We start from the raw sequence: 26,993 nt of genomic DNA, 5'->3' as shown, positions 1-26,993 counted from the left end.
AAGATGTTGGGTCTAGGAACTCACCATTGGCAGGGCTCAATCCGAGGGGCGGGATGAACGATAGTCTTTCAAATTCCCTTATGCACACAATAGGATAGCGCTACAACCAACCAGCGGACCAACCAACCATCCAGCGGAGATAGTAAACTCTACCAAAACTCTGAACACATCTTCCTTTTTTAAGAATTGTCCTCAAAGAAAAGCTTAACTCCAAGTCTTCCAGAGTCACGGCCAAAGCTGATTCGAAAGACAGTTGTTCGCCAGTAGCAGCAGCCATTCTTTGTTTTCAAGTGGCCGGGAACCGTCGCAACTCTGTCATCATTATGTTAAGCCCGCCCGCCGACTCTATACACGATGTGATTGGCCTGACTAGAGTTTGGTTTCTCCAGCTCGAAAGCCAACGGAGAGTTGCTTGACCACCCTGGCTGCAAAATAAAATGTGCTGCCGCTAGGGTGCGTCTAGATTTCTAGGGTAGTTTTGACTGTGATTTTGATCAAATAAAGACAGCCTTGGTAATCATAAGAGACCTATTTAAAAAAAAATCTTAATTATTCTAAACTTTTGACCAGTAGTGTAAACAAATTCTGATCCCAATTCTGAAGCCTGCAATCCACTTAGGCTTTTATCTGGTGTCCAGCTAAGATTAGGAAATGTTGTGAGCAAGATTCTTACTCCTATAAGCACCACGGCCTAGGGTAATAACAACTTGTACATGTAGACACTTTCTGAGCCATATCCGGAAGCCTAAATCCTCATTTGTATTCATCTTGCATCCAGCCAGGATTAAGAAATGTTGCTAGCAAGATTTGAACTCCTGTTTCCCATATGAGCACCCCAGCCCATAATAATAGCTACTAAGCCACGGCTCTGACACAACATAGACACATTCTGAGCCATATCTTTGAGCCTGAATCTTTATTTGTATTCATCTGGTGTTGTCCAGCTAAGATTCAGAAATGTTGCTAGTAAGATTCAAACTCCTGTTGCCCATATGAGCACCACAGCTCATAGTGATGACTACTAAGCCAGGGTCTGACATGCAGACACAGTCTGAGCCATATCTGGGAGTCTGAATCCTCATTTATATCCATCAGGCATGCAGATAGAATTAGGAAATGTTGCTAGCAAGATTCGAACTCATGTTGCCTATACTAAGACCACAGCTCAAAGTGATATCTACTAAGCCACAGCTCTGAGCCATATTCGGGAGCCTCATTGGCTTTTATATGATGTTCATCTTTCTGTTTGAGCTTCTAAAGGCTGGAGGATTCCTGCCGCAAACTCCCAACAGAAAAACCACAGGGGGTTCCAGAGCTCCTTAGATTTCTCGTCCCCCCTTTGCTCTGCTGTTGATTATCTCTCCAGGAATGGCATCATGCCTTCAAACGGAGTGACCATACCTCTTTTATTCACCGCACCCCCCCCAATCCTTCATGCCCTGCTGGAGAGAAAGGTCTTATATGGGCTACGGGCAGGCAACAACAGCTGTCATTCTGTTCAGGCACCCTATATGCAGACTTCGGAGGGCTTGTGTTGAGAGAGCCAAATCAGTCTTCTCTAACATTGGCTGAAACCGGGGCCAGGCTTTGTGGAGAGCTCTTGTCATTGGCTCTCTCACGCAGGCCAGTAATCCATGTGTGCCGGAGCTGGGAAACTGGATCGCGGTGTAGAAAGAAGGCCCCTGTTTGAAGCCGATCTCCACGTTAATGATATATGAGCCTCTTCTCTAATCCAGCTCAGTGTGGTGGAATAACAGCGACCTGACTAGGGAAGGGGCAGCTGGGAAAAAAAAACAATAGTGCAGGGTGATATCAAACCACAAAGGTCCTCTCACTTTTCTTGGTATTACGCTCCTCTGCTGGAATGCGACTGGTAGGAACGTGATTGTCAGAGGAGGTGTGTTTGTTGGAAAGTAGTTGTGCTGATTTAAAAAGTCTTAAAAGGTTTGTTCACCCCAAAATGGAAATGATCCCATTATTTACTCACCCTCAAGCCATCCTAGGGGTATAGCATATGACTTGCTTTCAGCCAAACACAATTCTGAAGCGATGCGTTTTTGTAAGAAAAATATCCAAATTGAAAACTTTATAACCTATATGCATTAGCTTCTGGTAACATTTTTGTTGGATGGATGAGATTTTTTTTAGCTTTACAATCTAGGGTACCATTCACTCTCATTACAAAGCTTGGAAGAGCCATGTTTATTTTTTTGTTTGACTGAAAGAAGAAAGTCATATACAGCTAGAATGGCTTGAGACTGAGTAAATTATGGGATCATTTTCATTATAATATAACATGCTTATGTACCGTCAGATGAAATCCTGCAGCAGGTCTCGGTGCTTTCTCCGTTCATGCAATAAATGCACATCCTTGAATAAGCGTGGATTTCTAGCGCATTTACTTGAACTTCATAGATAATATATCTATGTTTTGACCCATTTGAGATGCGGCCAAAATCAGAATTTAAAATGGACTGAGTCCCTGTGCACTCTCAGACTTGGTACTGTGAGTAGCATATAGCATTAGCTCCCAAGCCTGAGCTAACCATAGGGAGCTAACCATGGAGCTAACTCCATAACGTCCAGCTAGGTGGGTGTGGTTTCAGATAGCCAGGCTCCTCAGCTCCGCCTCTTTGCCCATATTCTGTTATCCGGGAGTGACGAGCGGTGACGCGAGGCCAAGATGGCGACGGCCGGCTCCGCTCACTTTAGGCTTCAAAAATGCTCTTCAGAAACCTACGGGTGACGTCACGGACACTACGTCCATATTTTTTTACAGTCTATGATGAGATCATGTTTACATTGCTAAGAGTTGTTGCTAGGGGTGTTGTGTAGTGATGCATAGAACCGTTGGGTGAAGCGGTCATAGCCGTGTTTTATCGTGAATAAAACACCTATTGACCAATCAGAACCAAGGATTGGAACTAACCGTTTTATAAAAGGACACAAGATTTTTTAGTCAGAACTACTTAAAAGCGCAAAGGAAAACTGTGTGTTTTAAATTAGTGTCATATTGCTGGTTGGTTCCATTGATTAATGGCTTGATGGATGATGTCTGTTGGGTTGGATCGCTGCATAAGACATCATTTGAATTCCATGCAGCTCTGCTTCAATTATGGTTTGAGAAATCTGGCTCAGTAAAAGCTGAATATATCCCTGCAAGATTCCCAAGAATTATATCAATGTGGAAAGGATTAAAAACAAACAAGCGTATTCCAGATTGATTACTGTCAGTAGAGTTTTGAAAAGACTCTGGCGTTGTTTATTGAAGTGGGGGGGGGGGGAGACTCTTCTGAGTAATGCTAATTAAGCGGCGCTTAAGATTTCAGTTTAGATCCTGGAGCCTGAAAAAAACACGTTTGCTTACATTTCACTTCTTAATGTCAAACTCAATGTGGCAAAACGTCAAAGTCCAACATGTTGTACAAACAAATGTTGTTCGTCACCGTTCAAGGAAAGACCGTTCCCAACCCAACCCATTAGAACATCTTCCCAACTAAATTTTTTCTCTTTTGTGTGCAAAATTCTGGTGTTTAGTTACTAGTTGCTAAGCTAAAGGCAACTGTATTTTGTTCCATTGTTATATTGCTCATTCATTCGGCTAAAATGGCAAGCTTGCTCATTCTGTTCATGTAGACACTTTCTCTTTGGTCTCTTTGTTGTGTTTTCTTAGGCCGGCATGAGTTAGGCCTACAGTAAAATTGGCTTTATTACACGAACTGCACAGTTTTAGATCTTTTATTGAAATAAAATAGGCCTGTATTTAGGGAACAATGCAAAGGGTGTTGTCTCGTATAATTCAAGAACGCTGAGAATTCTCCACGACCACACAACTTGACATCGAGACCTCTCCTCAAGTTTCCTTCGCGATTCGGATTTGCGTAAAACAGATCGCTTTTCTGGGTGAATCTCATCAAACCTGTCAAGAACATGTCTGGGTTATATTTCACTCCAAAAATAATATGCAATTATAATGTGTTTAAAGAACATGAAGCATGACCCCAAACTTTTGAATGGTAGTATATATCATTTGTTGTTGTTTTTAAGTTGATATAAATTATCAAATATTTATAATATAAAATGTATTTATAATACATACAAATTATAAAAAAAATTAACATTTGAATAAAACAATTTAATATTACATTTTAATAAATAAAAAAAATTGAAAAATGTGTGTGCATTCCTGATTCTGTGGTTAGAAACACTTTATTGTGCATGTGTTTGCATTATTACAAAAATCTTTGTGCTTTGTAAATCTTTTATTTTAAAGGGCTTTCTTTTTCTGCGTTCCACATACCAAAACCTCTCAATATCAATATTTCTCAGACACACTTTAGCCGAAGACAGGCCTGACAAAACCTCTGCAATAAACTCCCAATAAACCAACAATGGGCGTCCCCGTGGGCCTTTCTGATTCAAATGCGGAGCCCTTCGGGGGCCCGGAGCAGAAGGCTGTCCATTGATCCCGTGAGAGTCAGGGAGATTATTGCCTGTGTAAGATAGACTCTCTCAAAAGAAGCTTGGCCTTTGTTCAGCTGGGGGATCACACACACACACACACACACACACACACACACACACTCTTGTTAGTCCACTTTGGCGCTTTTCTTTAGCGCGGCTCTCCTTCGCCCTTCCCTTCCTCGGCAGTGAGATATCTTCCGTTAATCCTCACAGGAATGTGGCTTTGGCTATGGGGAGGATGCCCAGTGTGTGCCCTGCAGAGCCAGTCGCTTCAAAGAGGACCGCAGCCTGCAGAAATGCAAGCCCTGTCTGGACTGTTCTCTACTCAACCGCTTCCAGAAGGGGAACTGCTCCACCACGAACAACGCCGTCTGCGGAGACTGCCTGCCCGGGTGAGTCAGTCATCGGAGCGCAATTATAGCAAATAAATAATGATGGGCGTTTTCCAACACCGTAATACACTCTTAAAAATAAAGGTTCCAACAGGGTTTTCATAGTGATGCCATGGAAGAATCATTTTTGGTTCCCTAAGTAAAAAAATAAATACATTTCCTTAGTGCGAAGAACATTTGAAAAATCGAAAGAACCTTTTTTTTTTTCTATAAAGGACCTTAAATGGTTAGTTCACCCAAAAATCTGTCATTAAAGGTGGGGTATGTAATTCTCTTTTTTGGCCATTTTTTCTAAATCACTTAAAATCCTATTCCTAACCCACTTACAGCCACTGAGTTAGAAGCACTGAAATAAAAATTACACAATTTGATCATCTGTGGAAATGGCAGGACTCGAAAAACTCCAGCCAATCATTTCCAAGACCACCTAGAATCATTGGACAGTAAGTGTGTCAATCAATCGGTCGTACCACCCCCCCCCCCCCCCCCCCTCCCCCCTCCATGTCCATGTTCTTTGAATGGGTGGAGTCAAAGGAAAGAAGGTAGGACCATTTGAGTTGTGTATTTTCAAAATCTGCCGGCCGTTTTGCAAATCACATACCCCACCTTTAATGTCATCAAAACCGTAAGACTTTCGAACGCACAAGAATGAACCTCATTGATTCTTACACATCAAGCGAATATGCTATGCTTGACCATATCTGATGTGTGAGTTGATCAATGTTAAAAGCCTAAATTCAATCTGTTCATCATATAAAGCGATCGATTCTCTTCAGAAATTTGGATTAAACCGCTCCATTCATTTGGATTAGTTTTACAATCTCTTTATGAACTTTTTGAAGCGGAAAGTAGTAGTTGCGTAGCTGTCAATGGAGGACAGAAAGGTTCTTCATGAAAGCATAGATGCAACAGTCGTGTTCCTGAATTTAAGCAATTAAAGCCAGACTTACTGTGATGTCCGATGTTGTTAATCAATGGTATAAGCTTTTGTTAAATCCATCTTTTTGCATTTTTTCCATTTATTCAAAAAAGGATTGTGTATAACAGCAGAATCCATTGTTAAAAACTACATTACCCATGATGCTGTACGGAAAACCCCACCAATCAGAGAGTCGGCGGGAGCAAATTGTGCCAAAAGATTTCTGCAAGGCTCTTCACTCCCATGAAGCACCGCAAATGATGTAATAAAGTCAGTCTCCCTACGCTATCAAAATACTTAAAGATGTGACCCTGGATCACAAAACCAGTCACATGTCGCACGGGTATATCTGTGGCAATAGCCAACAATACATTGTGTGGGTCAAAATTATTGATTTTTCTTTTATGCCAAAAATCATTAGGATATTAAGTAAAGATCATGTTCCATGAAGATATTTACCAAATTTCCTACCGTAAATGTATAAAACATTTATTTTTGTGAGTGAATGCAGCACAATCGCGAACATAAATGCACAACTTTAAAGAAGATTTTCTCAATGTTTAGATTTTTTTTGTACCCTCAGATTTCAGACTTTCATATAGTTCTATCTTGGCCAAATATTGTCCTATCCTAACAAACCATACATCAATGGAAAGCTTATTTATTCAGCTTTTTCATCTTAATAATACAAATGATTTGAAGTCAAAGATATATATATAAAGATATAAAAATCTAATCAACTTTAAATGAATAGTTTTATATTTCTCCATCGTTTTTAACCCATTATGTCATTTGCAGTGCTTTATGGGATTGTAGTTCTTTTCCACAAGTGCAGTCTTGTACCTTTTTTCCAATACTTTTGTTGCTTCAAATACAAGTTTGTAATGTTGTGATTCACCTTGTAGCCGGTTGGTTTGGTTCACGGCTTATAACGTTTTAGCAAAGACTTTTTCAAAAAAATATCCCTATGGGAAAAATCAATGGAACAAATACTTCGGGAACCAACACTGCTGAAAAAGTGGGCGGTCATTAATACACTCTATAAAGAACCTTTATTTTTGAGAGCATCCAGTCATTGTGAAACCTAAACTGTATGTGCATGCAGCTGTGGCTCAGCTTTTCTGACATGAGTTACACACACTTTCGCCCTCCAGCCCCGAAGTGAAGCTCAGTTTAAAGTCCAGGTCAGGGAAATCAACTCAAGCCTTCGGTTGGGCCCAGACATGCCCTAGAAGCTGAAACATGTCAGGTTTATGAAGACCTGCTTTTCCATATCACTGTAAGAGTTACTAGCTTCCCCACAGCAGCATCCTGCTCTCACCAGATATGTTTTTAATAACTTTTGATTACCCATAATTAAGTGCTTTGGCACAGTTAGACATGCTGAAGGCAACACTTCACTTCATTACCTTCATCCACATCATTTTAGAAAAATGTATTCTTAGGGCTGTTACTGTAATGGTGGAATATTTCTCACATTGTAATGGATAGATTTCCTCCAACGGTGAGTCATTAATTAAGTAATTTTTGCCCCCTAATCCAAGGTTTTTTTCCCCCAGAGACATTCAATTAAAAAACAGCAAGACAAAATGCATGTGTATGTAATCCAACAACTAAAAAATATCTCAGACAAGAGTGTGTGAACTGTGTAAGCTAAACAACCTGTAAGTCTATCGATTGTAAATTGCATTGCTTTAAATTGTATTTGACTTCTAAAGCCACATTTTGTCTATCCACTTGTTTAATAATCTGCAACAATAATGAATATGTGATGTCTTTGAATTATATGCGGTTGGTGGCTTTTCTCAGCAAATATTGATATAGATTCCGGTTCAGTAAGATTTTTTTTTTTAAAGAAATGTCTTATGCTCAAAAAGGCTGCATTTATTTAATCAAAAAATTTTATTTAAAAAAAATATTATTACAATTTAAAATAACTGTTCGTAATATACTTTGAAATTACATTTATTCCTGTGATCAAGGCTGAATGTTCAGCATCATTACTCCAGTCTTCAATGTCACATGATCCTTCAGAAATCATTCTGATATGCTGATTGGCTGCTCATTTCTCATTATCATCATCAATGTTGAAAACAGGTGTGCTGCTTCATATTTTTGTGGAAATCATGAAACAATTTTTTTTAAAGATTCTTTAATGAATATAAAGTTCAAAAGAAATATAAATATTTTTGTAACATTATAAACATCTTTACTTTTATTTTTTTTAATTTTTTTTATCAACATAATGTATTTTTGCTAAATAAAAGTTAATGAACAAAATGACCCGGAACTAATTGATTTACAACTCCAAAATTGATAATACAACATAATCATGTAATAAAAAGAATAAATAAAATGCATTTATTTTTTATTTTATTTAAATTAATATGCATTTTATTCTTCCAGATTTTACAGAAAGACGAAGTTAAGTGGATTTCAGGATATGGAGTGCATCCCATGTGGAGACCCGCCGCCACCATATGAACCGCACTGTAAGCACATTTATTAATTAATGTTAAATACAAACGTTTTTGAAGGTATTTCAGTCCTTGAGGGAAATGCCCAGTGCATTCATTTACTCAGGGAATAAAACATCAGCATCAGATCACAGTTTGATTTCAATGTCAATGATAATGTCTTCAAAAGGTTTCTTCATCCAAAAGGGAAAATTATGTCATCAATTATGTCATCAATTAATTTTTTTTCCTTCTTTTTTTTTTTTTTTTACATCAAATTAAACTAAATGAAAATGAGAAATGCCTTGGCAACTAGATGAAAAAAGTTGAAGTTTGCAATTAAGTTGACAGATATTTGACAGAATGTCCTTGCCGCTCTTTTCCATACCATTAAAGTGACCATTGAGCTTCATAAAAGGACAAAAAGCACCACACATTTCCCACATGACTTGTGCTCTATATTCCACGTCCCACATCATCACATACTTTGAAAACATGCAAATGAGAGCTAATGCGAAGGGAAAGATTATCAGCGAATCAAACTCACTTAGAATGAAATCAAAAACAATCAAAAACCTAATCCGGGTGAGTACATGGTGACAGATTTGTTTAGGGTAATCCTTTAAAAGGGTCCGTCATACAAACAGTTGCATTAATAATAATCTGCATGCGAGATGACGATGCACTCAGTCTTGGTGATTCATACAGCAGTGTTTTACAATCAAATAAATGCCTTTTTTACAAGTCAGAACACAGGCGCAGGTAATAAACACAACTCTCTGTGGAGCTGTTGGAAACTGCATGGCTCTCTTCCGCAAATACACACATGGGTATGTTAAACACGCAGCGCTTCACAAAGCAGTGTATTGTTCTCCTGCAGTCTGCGGCTGTAATTGGGCTGGTTTTACCCGCCGCTGAGGGCCATTGTACCGCACGGAAGCTTGTGTCTTTGGCAGTTACTCAGGGAGAGAACTTATACCTTATAAAATGAAGTGTGACTTGCAGAGGTTTCAGATGTTTGCAGCTGCTGCATGTGGAGGTTTGAGCCAGGACTAACACTCACTCTCCAGATACTGTCCTATAGGCATATACAGCTCAGCTCCTCCCTGAAGAATATCATAAACTCCGGTTTATTATGGAATCATTATGCACGGTGATTTTTGGTTCATTTTAATAGTCTTATAGAGTAGGGGACGGGACATTGGTAATTTTTTAGTGTTTAGTTTTGTTTTTAATGTCCAGATTTGGCTTCATAGAGAAAATTAAAATATTTTTTGGTTATTGAGATTTAATAACGACCAAAAATGTAATAAAATATAGTAAAATTAAACTAAATCTTAAAAAAAAAAAAAAAAAAAAAAATCTGAGTTTGCGAATTATTGTATGTTTCACGAAGTGCCTGAATGCCAAATAGTTGACATGTAATTGTAGGTTGTCATTGGGAAAATCCGTGAAAAAGTTGCAGATATCAAAAAGAGAAGTTTTGCAGCCAAGTGTTATTAAATGCTCCTTCTGGACTCTGGAAGAAGGTGTTTATTTACAGTATATTATCCTTTGTTTACGATGCGCTACGATCAGGATTGTCTCTGCACTAGCTTCACTTCAGGACCAGAACTGACTCTGAAGCAGGAACTCAAAGCGGCTCGGACCCATCGTGCGTGCAAACGTCTGAAAAGACTCCAGAGCGTTCCTGTCCTCTGGCATTATCTGACAGAGGGTGGTGAAAACTCAAAGGCCTGATGGTTTTAATGGCCCTCACGTCGGCCCGGGGCAAACACGCAGCTGCGCGAGGAAGTCTGTCTTTAGAGAGGACCATAAATCCAGAAACACTCTGGTCTCCCTGGCCCATCCTGAGAGCGAAAGGAAGAAAACCCAGCATTTTATGGGTTCCTCCAGCGTCTTTAATGTGTTTCATCTGCTGCTGTCTTTTCTTGTCATGGGATAGCTCTAAATATTTGGCAAAGCCCCTCACAGCTGTCCCATCTAAGCATCTGAACTGATGTGAAGCCAATTTACGAAGGGGTCACATGAGAGCCGGGTGGGTGAGAGTAATATAAGATGGCATTTTTGCTTTGGCGAAACACCTCTGATTTAACTCGGACTAGGATTCAATCACAAAGCTGCCGAGTTTAGAGCCTCTGAAGCAGCCCGTAGCTTTTCTGTAGTGAACATATCGAAGAAAGCTTGAAGAGTGTGAAAGAAAACGAGTGGTTTTGGTGTTTTGACCTGAAGGGGATTATTACTTCACATTGGCTCAGACCATAGATCATAATTAGCGATGCTTTCATCTTGGGTCACTGTCACTGATGGACTCATTTGATTAGTCTGACATAAAAGACAATCCTGTGATTAAAAGCAGATAATAACTTAATATAACAGTACACATCAGAATGGGTGAAACACTAGGGAGCTGCATTCAAGTGTTGGTCAAAAATGAGAGTAAAAGTAGTACTAGTAGTAACAATAATAATAACAACAACAATAAACAATACACAAGTATTCAATATGATATAATATATTTAATAAAAATATTAAATACACAAGTAGCCTATATTATACAGTATATAATACAAATTATTTTTATATTGTTTAAATAAAATATTAATTGCAAATTATTATTATCATTAATAATAAGTATTCAATAATATAATAAAAATGTTAAATATACACAATATTATACACTATATAATACTAATTATTTTTAAATAGTTAAAATAAAATATTAATTGGAAATTATTATTATTATCATTAATAATACATATTCAATAATATCATATATTTAATACAAATATTAAATACACAAGGATATTATACAGTATATAATACTATATAATACTAATTATTTTAAAATTGTTATTATTTTTAATAGCAAATTATTATCATTTATAATAATAAGTATTAATACAAATTTTAAATTTACACAAGTATATTATACAGTATATAATACTGTATATATATATATATATATATATATATATATATATATATATATATATATATATAGTTATTGTAATAGTTGTAATTATTTAAAAATTGTTATAATAAAATATTCATGGCAAATTATTAATATTATCATTAATGATAATAATACATAAGTATATTATAGTATATTACACAATGTTATATAATACTGGTCTCTGTCTCTATCTCTCTCCATATATATATATATATATATAAATATATATATATATATATATATATATATATATATATATATATATATATAACATTTATTATTATAACAATAGAGTCGATAATGATTCATTATTAAGAATTAAAAATAATTTTTTTTTTTTTTTTTTTTTTACAATTTGACAATCTTACTCAAAAAGTGTGTGTTCTAGGGTGCTATTATTCGATTATTGTGTTGCTCAAACTCTACTCAAATCACTTTTTTTTTAAACTTTTTTTTAACTTATGTGGTCCCATGTTGGTTCTGCTGCTGGCTGTGTTGTAGACCGCAGGGTCACTCTCTAGGTTTTAGAACAGAGCTAAATCTGACCCTTCCAGCTTAAAAGCCCCAAGCTTGGCAACTAATGAAGTGTATAACCCTCGCTCTTTTATGGAGCGTTTAATAAGCAACCGGCTTGGAATTTGGGGCTCTAGCTCAACACGATCCTCTATGTTACCTGCCCCGCAGTTGTGGCGGACTCAAGGCCGTGTGTTTCAGTGTGGCATTCTCTAAAGTCAACAGCCGCACATATCAAAGGCAGCAGTCTATTGGCTCATAGAGCGCAGTGCTGTGATAGTATCAGCAGGTGAGATCTTTTCAAGGGCCGCCCTTTGTCTGTGTTTGCTGCAGCTGCGGCCCGCTGATAAGAGGGGAAACGCTTTGGTTTTGGGGGGAGGTGAAGGGAAGGACGACAACACACAGCTGGGCCAGATTTGCTGGCACTGAGACGTGACAGTGTAGATAGAAGTACAACTCTGAGCAAACTCTGAAGTTCATGCCGTTCTGGGTCTTTATGGGATTCTGCTCATTCACATATCCGTCTCCTATTTTCTCTTTTTATACACATGCGATTTTTTGATTTGGGAAACGGGATTATGATGCAGGTTGGACCTGCATAACCTATATGAGCACCAAAGCCCAACGCATCATGACTTTCACAAACCAATAACCCTAAGTATTAAACTTCAGCATGTCAATCATCCGGAATCATTCCTCAAATCTTGTCGAGTGTTGAGGAGATGCGTGATGTTACTTTAGCAAATACTTGTTTTTCCTAAAATCGTTAAAAATATTCCATAAAGCCCAAAGTATTCCTCCGTTTTGATGCAAACTTCAAAAAAATGACGATATACTTCATATAGAAGATATACAACGTAGAAGAATGAACTGGTATGACTCCATTTCGAAATCAGGAGTTCAAAACGATAACTTCTCCCTAAAATGATAGGTGAATAACACTGATGTAGAAGCACATAACCCTGGTTGTAAGCCTAAACTTGACATAAACTGTAAACTTGTCCCTCAAATCTGATTGGTTGATTGAAATGTTGATCCAGGATAAACAAAGATGTTGATCCAGAAACATGCTGTACTTGGTAAAATCACGTTCACCATTCAAACTCAGTCATAGAGACTTGGTGGAATCAGAAAATAACCGCTTAGCAAATCTAGCGGCCACCCAGAACACTGTAGTAACACCTTAGCGGCTGCAATGCTAAATACTGCTCGACGTTGTCACTACAGGACTAAATGATGAGCTCTGCTCATATAGTTTTGATTATGTCTTCAAACGAAGTGCACAAAGGCTCACATCTCCAACAAAGAAACTTCTTTTGAGGGCTCAACTGCTGTTGACATTGTCTCACAAAGAGCACTTGTATCTGTGAAGGCCAAGCCCATGTTTACTTAATGATTAATTTACCGTAGAGCAAATAATGAACGCTTGTGTTCATCCAATGAAAAGATGTTAAACAAAGACCTGGTTCATATTTAACTTCATTACAGCAAAATAATACTTCGGCATAAAGAAGTCCTCAGGCTGTTGCGTGTGTTGTTGTCTTTGTTCCAAAATCTGACCGTTTAGGATTTGCAATAGGCATGCCTGTACTTAACTATATGTTTTGATGTATTCAAAAACAAAAAACAATACAACAACGTTTTTGTATTTTCATGTAGAAGTCTTTGAAGTCTGTGCAAAACATGTTTGCTATGTATTTTTGACTATTGTGCGGTTAGCTTAGCAACACGCACACATCAGTCTCTACTAATATCAATAGAGTGTGTTAGTGCCCGCCTACTTTTTCAGAGACCTTGGTTCCTGGAAGTATTTTTCCCATTTATTTTCCCCGTATGAAGTCTTTGTTTAGGAGTTGAACCAAACCATCCAGCTACAATGCTAATCACGACATTACAAACTTTTGTTTAGTCGAAACATTACAGGAAAGAATTACTAAAAAATGTGTTTAAACGACTTTAACAGCCAGCGGCAGCATTTTTATTTATAATTTTCACAAAATTTGAATGGCCCCCAGAATATTTTGTTGTATGAATATCTGAACATGCAATACATCAAAAGAAATAACAGAGCCTCTGCTTAAAAAAAAAAGTGGCATAAAAAAGCAATATATTGAATATATGTCGTGTTAGCTAATATCTTCATCTTGTTGTATTGTGTTAATGATAAACTAAATCCTATGGAAATTATCAAGTCTATTGCAGATATATATACGTGTATATATATATATATATATATATATATATATATATATATATATATATATACACATACATTGATCTAACTACGGTTGCAGACACACAGTCAACTTGCTCTCGAGTGTTCATGGACAGGCTTTAACTCTTCCAATATGACAGATAGTTTATGTATACACTGTAAAAAATCATATGGTTTTGACAACATATGTTTTTACATTGCTTTAACTCATCAGAATAAGTTGAGCAATTTTCAACCTTTTTATAATTTTTACAAGTTTCAGCTCATTTGTTTAAATCCGTTTAATACAATTTAAGTTGAAATGACTTAAACATCCAAGTTGATTGTACTTAAAAATTGAAGGCAGCAACATTTTTTTACAGTGATAGAGGCCCATAGAAAGAGGGGCTAAAAATGCTATGTATATACATCTATGGCATTTTCTGTACAGCTGTTTTTTCACTAGGATTTCCATTTGTAAACATGATAATAAAAATAAAAAAATGGAAATAATGCGGGCTGACGGTTTCAACAAAAGCATATACCATCGATTAACAACCTCTGAACTCACAGTAGGTCTGTCTTTAAACATTTATAAGTTATCGTTAAAAATGGATTCCCCTTTGAAGAAAATGAACGGTCTATTGTGAATACAGCGTCTCCTGCGCACTTCACGTGAAGTAGTTGTTAGCGCATTGCGAAGCGTTTTTGCGTAGTAGCTAACTACAACTGTTACTTGATCAACTCCTACTAGCGAAATAACCATTTATGTGAATGTACACACACACTGTAAAGCTCACCACACAACCATTTTCCAAGTCCTAAGTGACGGATACATTGATATACACACCAGATAACATGATAACCCCAATTATCTCGATGACTTAATAGTCGGTGTCAGTGAGTGTAAAACCCCTTCTTCAGGCTAGATCAGTCACTTGATAGTCCCTGGCGTTTTCTCAGATGGCTGTTGTCTTCAGGGTAGGGAAGGCTCTCCAGACGGTGACATCAGAGATCCTGTGGTGCCTTCAGACTGTGGCAGCTGTTTTCTCAGGCTGATTACACATTCCCCAACCCACTTCAAACATATAGCAGTGACTGCCCATGGCCTTGATCTGCCTCTTAATAATGGGCTCGCTAGACTGGCAAGTGAAGGCCCGACTGGCCCGGGGTAGAGGGGTGAAAAATTATCGGCAGGCTGGGAATGTGCCCTTCACCTCCAGGACATTTCTGCTATTTAAACCCCGTTTTCTTTGGAGCGCATTCCCAGCCGCAGCCACAGCGAGAGGAGACATGTGACACACACTCACACACACACATAAGCTCGGGCTTTTGGCTTTGGCAAGTTCAGTGGAAGATGAAATAGAGTGGGTCACATCATGGTGTTAAAAAGGAAAAGTGTAGTTGAACATGAAAGTCTCTTAATGATGTTATGGATTTTATAACACTAGTATAAAAACCTATATGAAACTCTTGTGGGAACCCATGGCAAATTGAGGCCACGATATACTCACGAACATTATGACAAGGAGTGGCGTTTGGATGAATAAAGTATGCTTTAGGTTTCTGGGCAATGCTATTTTAGTATTATGTATATAATATAATAGTTAAAAGCTGAATACCTTATTTGGAAAGGCACGGAAAATTAATAACACATTCTACGGAGCCTCTTAAGGGACATGGTGAAAAAATATGAGATGGAAGGAGAAATTATATTTCAATGCTTTTGTGTTCGTTCGCAATCGTTTGCATTCCCTGAGAAAGTTGCGGGAGTCTGCAAATGTTATGTGGGCAAAATAATAATAAAAAAAGATCAAAATCATTTAAATATTTATTTTTTTCTCCATCATCATGTCCCTCTAAGCCTAGGGCTCCATTGAAAGCGTTATTCATTATCCGTACCTTTCCGAATAAGGTATCGTCTTCGGGTACATCCTTAATTTTGAGTTTAATTTTATAGTTTCCATTTAATTTTAGTTTAATTTTCTGGCAATTTTGTTATGTGCTTTTGTAATTTTGATTAGTTTTAGCTTTGAAAAAAAAAAATATATATATATATTTATTTTTTAGAGTTAGTACAGTTTTATTTTTTTATATTTTTTTGTGCCTCAACTTATTTCAGTTATATAAACTTAAACTAAATAAATAAGTTGGGTGACTTCTGGTAATTGCGAGTTTATATCTTTTAATTCTGAGAAAAAACTTTGTGAGATAAAAAGTCCTAATTATCTTTTAAATTGTTTTATTCCGTGACGGAAACAAGCTTCCATGAAAATCTCCTTTTGTGTTCCAAAGAAGAAAAAAAATCCTCCAATATAAGCGATTGAGAAAAAACGGAACCGGAGACGCTCAGTGACCTCACTTCCTGTCTGGTGTGTATCTTTCAGGTATGGGACGAGTGAATCTTGTCCCGCTCCAGCCTCCAGTGACCAGTCCCAGAGACATGGCTCTAGCAGCGGTCATCTGCAGTGCGCTGGCCACAGTCCTGCTCGCCCTCTTCATCCTGTGTGTCATCTACTGTAAGAGACAACTGCTGGAGAAGAAACCAGGTGACCGATCAGGCTTTCAGCAGGAGACATGTGCTTTAAACTGTAAAGTAATTACAGGATAGCTATAGAAAAGTATTCTAATCACTCCATACAATTGTACTCGTTTGATAGCAGTGGTGCTGCTACATTTTACTGTAAGCGGTGGTTACCATTCTAAATTATAAAGGATTTTATTTTTATTTATCTGCTATTGTAACATGTTGATACATCAGTGACTTAAAATCTGATGTAAAAAAAAAGGTGCGTCCCAATTCGCATACTATACTGTTTTGTAGTATGCATAGATAGTACATAGTGTGTTGACGCTGAAAATCCAATGTTGAATGATCAAATAACCTTATAAAGTTCATACACTACAGTGTTGAGTACATATTAGTGCATAAGTACATAGGTGTATAAGTGCATATTGTAAAGTGCAGAGCTTTAGTTTATTATAGTTTTTTTAATAATATGTTTTAAAATGTAATTTATTCCTGTGATGCAAAGCTGAATTGATTTGAAGTTCAGCTGACAACATAACCGTCTTTACTGTCACTTTTGCTGCATCCTCGCTGAATGAAAGTATCAATTTCTTTCAAATAATCGCACTGACCTCAGAATTTGAGCGGTATTTATATCAATAATTGGTGCAACATTGGTGTCTTTTATCATGTCACTGTTTCTGCTATTTTATAAAAGCCACCGAGTGTGTGTGGTACATGGATTTGACCATGATTTATGCTTTTTTTATTTTAAAGTAGTTAATTGTTATCCTTTAAAGGAACACTCCGACTTTTTGGGACTTTAGCCTATTCACCTTATCCCCCAGAGTTAGATAAGTCCATACATACCTTTTTCATCTCCGTGCGTGCTATAAGTCTGTTTGACGCACGCACCGCTAGCCTAGCTTAGCACAAAGACTGGATGTAAATGGTTGCAGCTAGCATACTAATCCAAATAAGTGACAAAATAACGCAAACATTTTCCTATTTACATGTTGTGATTTGTATAGTCACAGAGTGTACAAAAAACGAAGTCACATGAGACACAGACATATTTTAACCGTATAAAAATACTGGGAACTATATTCTCTGAAGGCGAAGCACTGCTACTTGGGCGGAGTGATAACCGCAGCACATGAGACGCGCCGTGGTGAGGAGCAGAGAGTTCGTTCAGAGCGCGTCTCAGGTGCTGCGGTTATCACTCCGCCCAAGTAGCAGTGCTTCGCCTTCAGAGAATATAGTTCCCAGTATTTATGGATTAGTATGCTAGCTGCAACCATTTACATCCAGTCTTTGTGCTAAGCTAGGCTAGCGGTGGGTGCGTCAAACAGACTTATACAGGGTCCCCGCGGATCCTTAAAAAGTATTAAAAGGTCTTAAATTCGATATTTAAAATTTAAGGCCTTAAAAAGTCTTAAAGTCTTATTTTTACATATGAAAAGTCTTATTTTTACCTATGAAAGGTCTTAAATTTTAGATGACACTTTGACGACGTATCTAAATGCTTTCCAAATGAAAACTATCTAATTAGCGTACGTATTATTTTTATTATTCTATCTTTGTGGAGTTGCTTGTTCACGTGACAATTCGAGTCATTTACGGCAGCGTATTACTGTACGTTCACACCGCCGGCGGCGAGAGCGTCAAAGTGGCCGGAAGCCATTCATTTTCAATGAGAGCCGGCGGTGAGCTCCGGCGAGGGCGGCGCGGCGCATCTTCTTGGACGGCGAGAGCGGCGAGAAGAGTTGAAATCAAGTCAACTTTATGGTAATAAGCTATGACGCGGTTCGGCGGCAACCAATCTGAATGTAGAAGTCCTCCGCCTGAGAGGATACCAGAGAACACAATCCTGTAAACTTTGGTTCCGACCACAATAGTTCCTAAGCAAAATGGAGGAAAAGTTCATTATTTCTGTTGCGGGTTTCCCGTTATTGTACGACGTGTCCCTGTTTACATACAAGGACATTAATAAAAAGAACGACGAATGGAAAAAGGTGTCTGAAATTGATGGTGTTTTGTTACTTTCACATTTAAAAGATTTTAATAGGTTAACTTTTACCCTACGTGTGGCCAGTATGCACAAAATATGATACTGATTTATGTTCAGTTCTTATTTGCTTTGCGGCTCCTTTAAATAAAGTTTAAAAAAAATCACGCATTCTAAAATCTACGTCAGAGCGCCAGAGAGTCCCCGAATCTCACGGCGTCGATGGCAGGGCGGCAAGAGCGAATTTTGCCGCTCTCGCCGGCGGCGGTGTGAACGTACAGTTAGCCTGCGTCTGTCTCCTGCACGCGAGAGAGGAGAGGATAAGAGAACGAGTAAATGTCAGTTCAATAGTAAGTTCATTCTTTGTGCTTAGGATTGTCTATGAACTATGATGATATTGTAATCAATAGGCTTGTTTGAGATGAGCAAAATCTGCGCAGAACCGATCACCGGTGATCACCGCGAGATGCATGCCGGTTAGAAATGTGTTCGAGTGCGGTCCGCCTTGCTCTGATGTCATGCCGACGTATGTCAAAAAACTCTCGCGAGCGCAAGGCACACGTGTCGGATTCTGCAGTCGAGCGCAGTTGCTCTCCACCGACTGCGCAGTTCAAAAGCATGATGGGAAACGACTTGCTGACGACACAGCTTAATGCTCATTGGTTTAAACAACCGTGATGGATTGTTCTTTTTTTAAATGTTTGAATTTAAAACTCTGATTTCGTGTTTTTTATGTGTATAAATTATGTGTGAGTATTCCCAAACTCTCTGACAGTGCGATCTCTATGGATTATGTGATTATATCATTTTTATATATATATATATATATAAAAAAAAAATATATATATATATATATATATATATATATATATATAGGCCATATATAAAAACACGTCTGTAGTAAAGAAACAAATGATTGATAAACACGTAGCCTATTTGGAGTGGGATTGAATAAGTGCTTTGGGTGTCTTGTTCATTATATTTATTTTCATATAAAAGCAACAGAACTTAAATTACATCCAGTTTATTACCAACACTGTGCACGAGCGTGAATTCCGTGAATCCCGCGATATCCATCTTTGATCTCACAGCTGTCAGATCCATGGTCAGATCCACTGTGAGAAGAGAGAACTGTCCGGCTTGCCTGCGCTTTTTCCACTCCTCCCCTCACTGCAGCCGCCTACTCTCGCATACAATTCAGGCGAGGCAAGGCGCATCTCAAACAAGCCCATTGTTTTAACTACGTACGAGGCACCGCGAGTTCGAGCTGACATCGCGTTTGTCTCTCATGCTTGCTTTCACTGCGTGATGTGTCAGTGCAGTTATAGGTATGTCCCCAAATGAGTTTTTGTCTTATTATATTTATATCATATTATATTGTTATATTAGAATATCACGAGCAAGAGTGCCGTTTTCCTGTGCACAATTGCAAATGTGCTATTTATTTTATACAATAGTTAAATTAACAATAAAGTTAACATTGTGTGTTACTTTTTATATTGTCAATATTGTTTGTTTCCCCCTTTATTTCACCGACGAGAATTTCATAATGAAGCTGTAGTACAACAGACAGCGATGCTTTTTTTAAAAACTGAAATCCGCGTTTTGAACGAATCATTTGATTCATGAATGAATCGGCCGTTTGAACAAATCGGTTGAATAAAACTCCAACAACTCGCTTATTAAGACAGTGACTTACTGCCACCTATTGCCGGGTTTAGTTGCATATTTAAAGTACCCTTTAATTAAAATGTTAAAATTATAAATAATTTCATGTTTAAATATTGAATAGCTTTATTTATGCAATTGCAAATTAAGTGTAAATATTTTAATTTAATTATTTAATTTGACAGTGGTACGGTCTTATTCTAACAGAATTTAATTTGAATGTTAGAATTTGAAATAAAAGGTGATGCATACCTCTAAATACGTTTAGAAATAATTTCCAATGCCCCTGGAAATCAATTTAAGGTGGCAAATATTGCCCCTTAATAATTTTTTTTTTCAGTCACTACTGTGAACTGACCACTGCATAGATAGAATATGTTAAATATGAATATCTTTGTGAGTCTGCTGTCAACAACAGGCCTAAACCAGCCATGGTACCAGTACAAAATCAGTAAAATATCATCTGATTATTATCAACAAAACTTTGAAAATATCGATATATATTTTTGTTAATATTGCAAACCCCTAATGTACGGTATTAATTTTGATTTCTTCAGGTCTTAAAAAGGTCTTAAAAAGCCTTAAATTTTACTTTAAAAAATGTGCAGATACCCTGTTATAGCACGCACGGAGATGAGAAAGGTATGTATGGACTTATCTAACTCTGGGGGATAAGGTGAATAGGCTAAAGTCCCAAAAAGTCGGAGTGTTCCTTTAAACTTCTGAAACTTGACGACAGTTTTATATACTGTGTCTGTTTATGCTGTTGTTTCATGTGCCGATGCCTCAGTTTCGATGAGGTCCCATGAAGGTCCTTATGTGGGTTCAGAGTTGTCTTGTCTGGACCGGCGAGTTCTGGAGTTTTCCCAGCGGCCTTGTTGTCACTGCCGTCCCGGATCAGGACAGTCCTGCGGTGAGTTTCACACAGCTTTCTGTTGGACGAGTCCAAACCTGTGAGTTAGCCAGTAATCATCTGCCAGATGAGCATGTGATTAATCCCACACAGTTCTGGGAATGTTGAGCGTCATCATGATATTAGACAGATGTGCGGCTTGTTTTCCAGGTCCTGTGCACCTGATCCCGTCCCTGTGCTGCGAGGACACCTGGAGCCAGAGCCGCGGCCGTGAGTGTCGGGCCTTCCCCTCGCAGAGCAGTCTCAATGAAGGGTGGGTTCTTTATCATTTACATGACGTTAGAGGAGCTCTGGGCTCTAGATCTGGGAAATTAAGATCATATTCAACAGATTCATTTTCCAATTGACCGTTCGCAAAGACCCGCCCCCCTTAGTTCCTGTCGCTATGTCCGACAAGCTACGCCGCTCTCACACCACACCATGTTGTCACGCATTAAAAAATACTTTGCGGAGCAGAGAGGAGACTGACAACACGCTGACAGACAGGACAGAGCAGCTTACTTTTCGTTTACTTTTGGCAAAGAAATTTAAACAATAAATACCGTTTTGTGGCTCTTTAATGTGTCTGACAGATCGCTGTAGAGCCTCAGTTAAAGCTGCTCGTGAACCGATCATCTCTTGCTTCTAGTTCATTTATAGCATCAAATAAACATGAATGAACATAAGAAGGGATGTTGTTTTAACCGCGGAAAGACGACAGTACACTCCGCTTTTCAGGTTCAAATCCTCCCATATTAATCTACTAACTCTCCTGACAGATCACCTGTCAATCAAGCTCCATGCGAAGGGTCAATTCTGACAAACTTCGGTCGGTTTTCAACATACACTACCGTTCAAAAGTTTGGGGTCAGTATTTATTTGATCCAAAATACAGTTTGACCGTAATATTATGAAATATTTTTTAGTTAAAAATAAATATTTTCTATTTTTGAATTTTCAGCATCATTACTCCGGTCTTCAGTGTCACGTGATCCTTCAGAGCTGATTTGCTGTTCAAGATTATTATTATCAATGTTAAATTGTCTTGCTTAGTTTTTTGTGAAATAAATAAATAATATATATATATATATATATATATATATATATAGGGTTTGGTGAAAAACAACATAAATTTGATGTATTATTTAAAGAAAATCCTGACCTTGGCCGTTGGTCTTCTGTGCAGTGTGTTCATGAAACACAATTAGCGCCTCAGTTCACTCCCACTCATCTGGAAAAAACACACAAGTTGTGTTTTTGTTTTTCACCAAACCAGATTGATTAAATGACGACTTAATTTTCCTTTTAGGCCGAACTATCCCTCCATTGAACTCCATGAATTTTCACACGGTATGTTTTTTGTCCTGTCCCAGACTGGTGAACCCATCTCTGGGAGCCAGCCAGACAGATGTGGGATGTGCACCTGATGAGGCCTGGCCGCTTTTTCAGAGCAGTTCGACCACAGACGGTCTCCAGCCAGAGACATGTTCATCGTGTGAAGAGGACGAGGAGCGAGAGCCGCAGACGTCAGGCCTGAGTCCAGCTGAGTCTGAGTCTGGGTCAAACAGTCGGCCTCTTCTGCAACAGCGGTCTACAACTGAAGGTCAGTGATGCGACAGGGTGAAACGCATTATATGAGTCTGGATTAGTCCGAAGTGACTTACAGAAAAGTTATTACAGGGACAAACTCTTTGTGAATCAATGCTGCGTTTAGATTAATCATGAAGTTTTTATTGAAAAGTAATTATGATGTTTAAGTGTTTGGGGTCTAAATAAATTGGATCTGCTGGGCAAATTGATATCATATTCTCATGCTGCCACAAAGAATGATGGGAAACGTAGACCATGATGTTTAACAGACCTTAACAGTCTTAAAGTTTAATGCTAATTTACATTAACAGTACACAAAATACATGTAAATTGAATTGTGATATTGTACTCACATTTGCAACTTAAAGTGCAGTCCCATTAGCGAAGTATTTGTGAATAAAAGCCTAAATTCAATCCGTTTATCATATAAAGCGATCGTGTTTCTTCAGAAAGAGTAAACCGCTCAATTCATATGGATTAGTTTTACAATCTCTTTAAGAACTTTTTGAAGCGTTAAAGTGTCAGTTGGGTAGCTGTCAATGGAGGGTTTGGAACGACATGAGGGTGAAAAAAATTATAACAGAAATGTGTTAATTCCTTTTTGTTCATTGTGCATTACTAATAAATTACTTAATAAACTATGTTCATTTATTTAAATTCAAATGTTAAAAATGTATTCTACCATTCAAAAATTTGAGGTCAGTATTGTTTAAAATAAATTAATACTTTTATTTAGCATGCAAGGATGCATTTTTTTGATCAGAAGTGACAGTAAAGACATTTATAATGTTAAAAAAATCTATTTCATATAAACGTTGTTTGAACTACTTATTCATCAAAGAATCCCAAAAAATGTATCACAATATCATTGTTTTTACTGTTTTTCTCCCCCGTATATGTAGAAATGAACATTAGCCAAGATTAATAATCGCTGCAAAAGTATTATTCATTGTTAGTTCATGATACCTACACATTAATGTAAACAAGTTGAACCTTATTGTAAAGTGTTGCTAAAAAATCTAAATATTAATTAAAAAATAAATAAAATGACATCCAGGGATGTCTGCAATGGAGGGATTTATCATTGGCTTCATAAGCTGAACTATATTAACACACTTAAAGTTTCGCAACAGAATCTAGACAGAATTGGAGACGTGAGCCGAATGGAAACTGAGATGTTGAAACACTCCGCTTCTGTGTTCGTTTACGAGAGCCAAAGTAAATGAGCGACTGACAAACTGTCTATGCCATCAAGAGCCGAGGGTGGTGTGTGTAAACACTCGCGATCGCAGGAAACAAAAGCCTTATGGAGAAAAGCTCAACATGAAAGGAACAAATTATTCAATTTCCTTTGAAACACATAATAGGGATTTTTGACTGTCAAACAACATGCTGGTGTGAAACACGTGAAGTCATGCCTTTCCTACTTTGGCACCAGATAGTATCGATTTTTAAACTAGATGAATCGAGATGTTTGGAATTATATTTCTGTTTTTGTTTCAAGTTAAGCTTTGGCACTGCATGGTACGGCTCACTTTGGGGGGTTTTCCACGGTGTACAGTACTCTGTACCTGCTACTTTTATTTAAGTACCACATCATTGAGGTTCCAAGCGAGCCGTACTACCGATACTAAAATGTGACGTGTAAACACTGCAGATCACTGATTGGTCAGAGAGAATCGTCATTGGATTTGCGACACAAGACTTATTCGTCTTGCAGTGAAAAATATCCATATGCCGAGAATCAAGAACATTACTTTGATATGCTCCATTGCAACTGTGTTGTGCGTTTGTGTCGCGTTTATGATGATGTCACGGCAGTAGAGGTATAATCCCCACTTTTTGGGTTGTGGAAAAGCAAACCGAGCCAAAGTAAAGCGAGCTGAGCCGAACCGCACAGTGGAAAAGCGCCTCTTGACGTGAGGTTATGATGGAATAAAGGAAACTGACAGTAGTTGACAAAAAAAATTCTGTCATTTTGTTCCAAATCTTTTTTGGAATGAACAATTTTGTCTCATTCCAAAGTTATGGCTTTTGTTTTCTGTATAATGAAATTCATGGGAAATGGGGCTGTCAAGCTCCCAAAAAAAAAAAAAAAAAAAAAAAAGGTAGTTTAAATGTATAGTCTAAATTAAAAATACCTTCCAACGACTAGTTTGATGAATTAATTCCCATGTTTTAGCTAAATTTTGGCCACATTGTGCTGATTTGTTCCCTTGTTTTAATTTAGTTCAAGCCTAAACCAAGGGAATGAATTAGTACAACATTGTCAAAATTTACATTAAAGGGATAATTCTCTCCAAAATTACTTTTTTAACCCTAGTTGTTGTTCCAAATCCGTGACGCTCTTCGAACACAATCGAAAATATACAGTATTTGACTACCATTGTTTTTTTTGTCCATATAATGAAAGAATGGTTCCCGAAACTGTAAATGAATCTGTCTAAACCATCACATGGCTTCAGAAGACTTGGAATATAGCACACAAGTCATATAGACTACTTTTGTAGCACTTTTTGTAGCTTGAAGTCACAGTCCCCATTCACTTCCATTGAATAAAAAAAAAATAGGAGAACTATCCCTTTAAGAGACCAGGCCAAATCTTGCTCTTCTGTGCCTGTGCTAATTCACATAAATTAAGAGACTTCATAAGACAAGCTTTAATTTGCCTTGACTGATTCAGTGCCAAGCGATTGACATGTCTGTTCTTGCGCTCTTTTTGTCTTGTTCCAGGATGACCTGCTCTTATCTCGCCTGTTGTTGGCCTCTGAGAGCCACTCTGGAGGTAGAAAGAGCAAAGGAAGATCCCACCTCAGATTACATCAGGCCACACACACACACTGAGAACGTGTGTTTCGCCGTCTTTCTCCAGCAGTGTGTGACCACGTCAACAGCGGCCTAAAGAGACTTTATTAATGTCTAAACCAAACCACATAAGTCGAAAGATTCTCTCTTTTGTAAAGACCTTTAGTTCCCCCCCAGCACTGACTTCCTGTTCAGGAGGGTTGAAGTTAAGGTTTGTCTGCAGGTATTAGTTGCAGTCGACCTGAATGCTTTGCAGACTCTTTTGCAGTACATTCCAGTTCCATAGATCAAACTGCGTGTGTGTGTGTGATATCTCCAGTGTGGTGAATTGTAGATATTGTATAATAGGAAATAGGAGGACAATATTTTTTATAATGTAGATACCCATCTTGTGCCTTCACTCTTGCTTTTCGTATTGATGGTTGGTGAACTTAAAAAAAAAAACATGAATTTTGTGGCTTGTCAAATTTGTAAATAAAACTTTACAAGATTTGCTTGAGTGTTTTAATGAAAATATAATGGCATGCAAAAATATCTGAAAACAATGCAACGATTATAAGAAAAGTATACAAAGTCTAATATACAAAGCACTGTGTTTTTAGATATGAGGCCTGAGTAAATTCACATGATCCTTTTTGAGAACTATATTAATCCTCTTTAATATCACATATGAATAGGTGAATATATCATTTTTATAGTTATATTCAATAAAATATGTTATATTGTGTCTGATCATATTTGATCCCAAAATCAGAACAAAAATGCAAAAGAAAAAGCCCAATATACATATCTTACACACTTACACGCCAAATTCAGTAAAGGATTTACTTTATTATACTGTACTATGAAAAATATCAAAAGCAAAACCTTTACTGAATTTACATATATATATAAAAATCACATACCGGTATATTAAATAATCACAATGTTTTATTCAAATTATTATAATTAAATGTAGTACCACCAATGTTTCATGATGTGTAAATACTTCACATATTACATTTTATTCTGCATTTCTTTCCAAAAAAATTAAAAATCACATTTCTTGGAAAAAAGGAACTTTCTTGAAACAAAATAGACTTTCTTTCTGGATAATTTCGTGACAGGTTTTGTGAAATTCACTGGCATGTATCCCACAATGCACAGTTGTGAGATCATGAACTTCATCCCTTCTCGATACATTAAACCTGATTGTTCAGCCGGTAGTAAAGACAGATTACAGAATCACTGCTCAACTCAACACGAGACATGCTCATCTCTCAGCCCTCCGAGTCCATGATGAAGGTTTCAAAGTCAGGGTCCAGATCAGACACGAGGGCGTTGACGAAGTCCTCGATGGAGGGTCTGTTCTGCAACATGCCTGGACATGAAACAAGAGGGGCAAATTCCAGTTACGTACACCCAGTTTTAGCAGCACGACCTTCCTGCATTAATGACTAGTTTAGGTCAATGCTTACCATGTACTTTGCATTGAGTAATGTTAACTTCAAAGAAGCGCTGTAAATCTGAGCAGCATTTACTACGGCAGAAAAGCGGTAACTAAAAGGGCAGAGGTTTTATCTTCCCTGTGCTACATTATGACAATATCGTCTTCCACAGGTTGACGCACTTCTGCCCTGCTCAGTGA

At 37.6% G+C, this 26,993-nt stretch overlaps 2 protein-coding genes across 3 annotated transcripts in view; one reads left to right on the top strand and one right to left on the bottom strand.

The window, feature by feature from the left end:
- Nucleotides 1-25,859, top strand: part of tnfrsf19 (tumor necrosis factor receptor superfamily, member 19) — a 31,389-nt gene extending 5,530 nt beyond the window's left edge. The window contains exons 4-10 of one of the 2 annotated variants that reach the window (XR_013797140.1): nucleotides 4,678-4,856; nucleotides 8,182-8,267; nucleotides 16,282-16,443; nucleotides 20,870-20,992; nucleotides 21,143-21,245; nucleotides 22,345-22,641; nucleotides 22,831-23,351. Coding sequence is in view for 1 of the 2 variants with exons in the window: in XM_079609391.1 (XP_079465517.1) it covers nucleotides 4,678-4,856; nucleotides 8,182-8,267; nucleotides 16,282-16,443; nucleotides 20,870-20,992; nucleotides 21,143-21,245; nucleotides 22,345-22,574; nucleotides 25,295-25,299 (888 nt within the window). In the remaining variant the exon portion in view is untranslated. Of the gene's footprint in view, nucleotides 1-4,677; nucleotides 4,857-8,181; nucleotides 8,268-16,281; nucleotides 16,444-20,869; nucleotides 20,993-21,142; nucleotides 21,246-22,344; nucleotides 22,642-22,830; nucleotides 23,352-25,294 lie in introns of those variants that run through there. The other variant, XM_079609391.1, reaches the window with a different exon arrangement.
- mipepa (mitochondrial intermediate peptidase a) overlaps nucleotides 25,859-26,993 on the bottom strand; it is a 30,840-nt gene continuing 29,705 nt past the window's right edge. The window contains exon 19 of the mRNA XM_079609389.1: nucleotides 25,859-26,726. Coding sequence (XP_079465515.1) covers nucleotides 26,626-26,726 — 101 coding nt within the window. The 3' untranslated portion in view covers nucleotides 25,859-26,625. The remainder of the gene's footprint in view (nucleotides 26,727-26,993) is intronic.

This window comes from Phoxinus phoxinus, assembly GCF_949152265.1.
Source record: "Phoxinus phoxinus genome assembly, chromosome: 4".
In the NCBI taxonomy this organism is placed as follows: Eukaryota; Metazoa; Chordata; class Actinopteri; order Cypriniformes; family Leuciscidae; genus Phoxinus; species Phoxinus phoxinus.
Note: the sequence above shows the minus strand (reverse complement) of the source record. Positions and strands in the feature narration are given on the sequence as shown.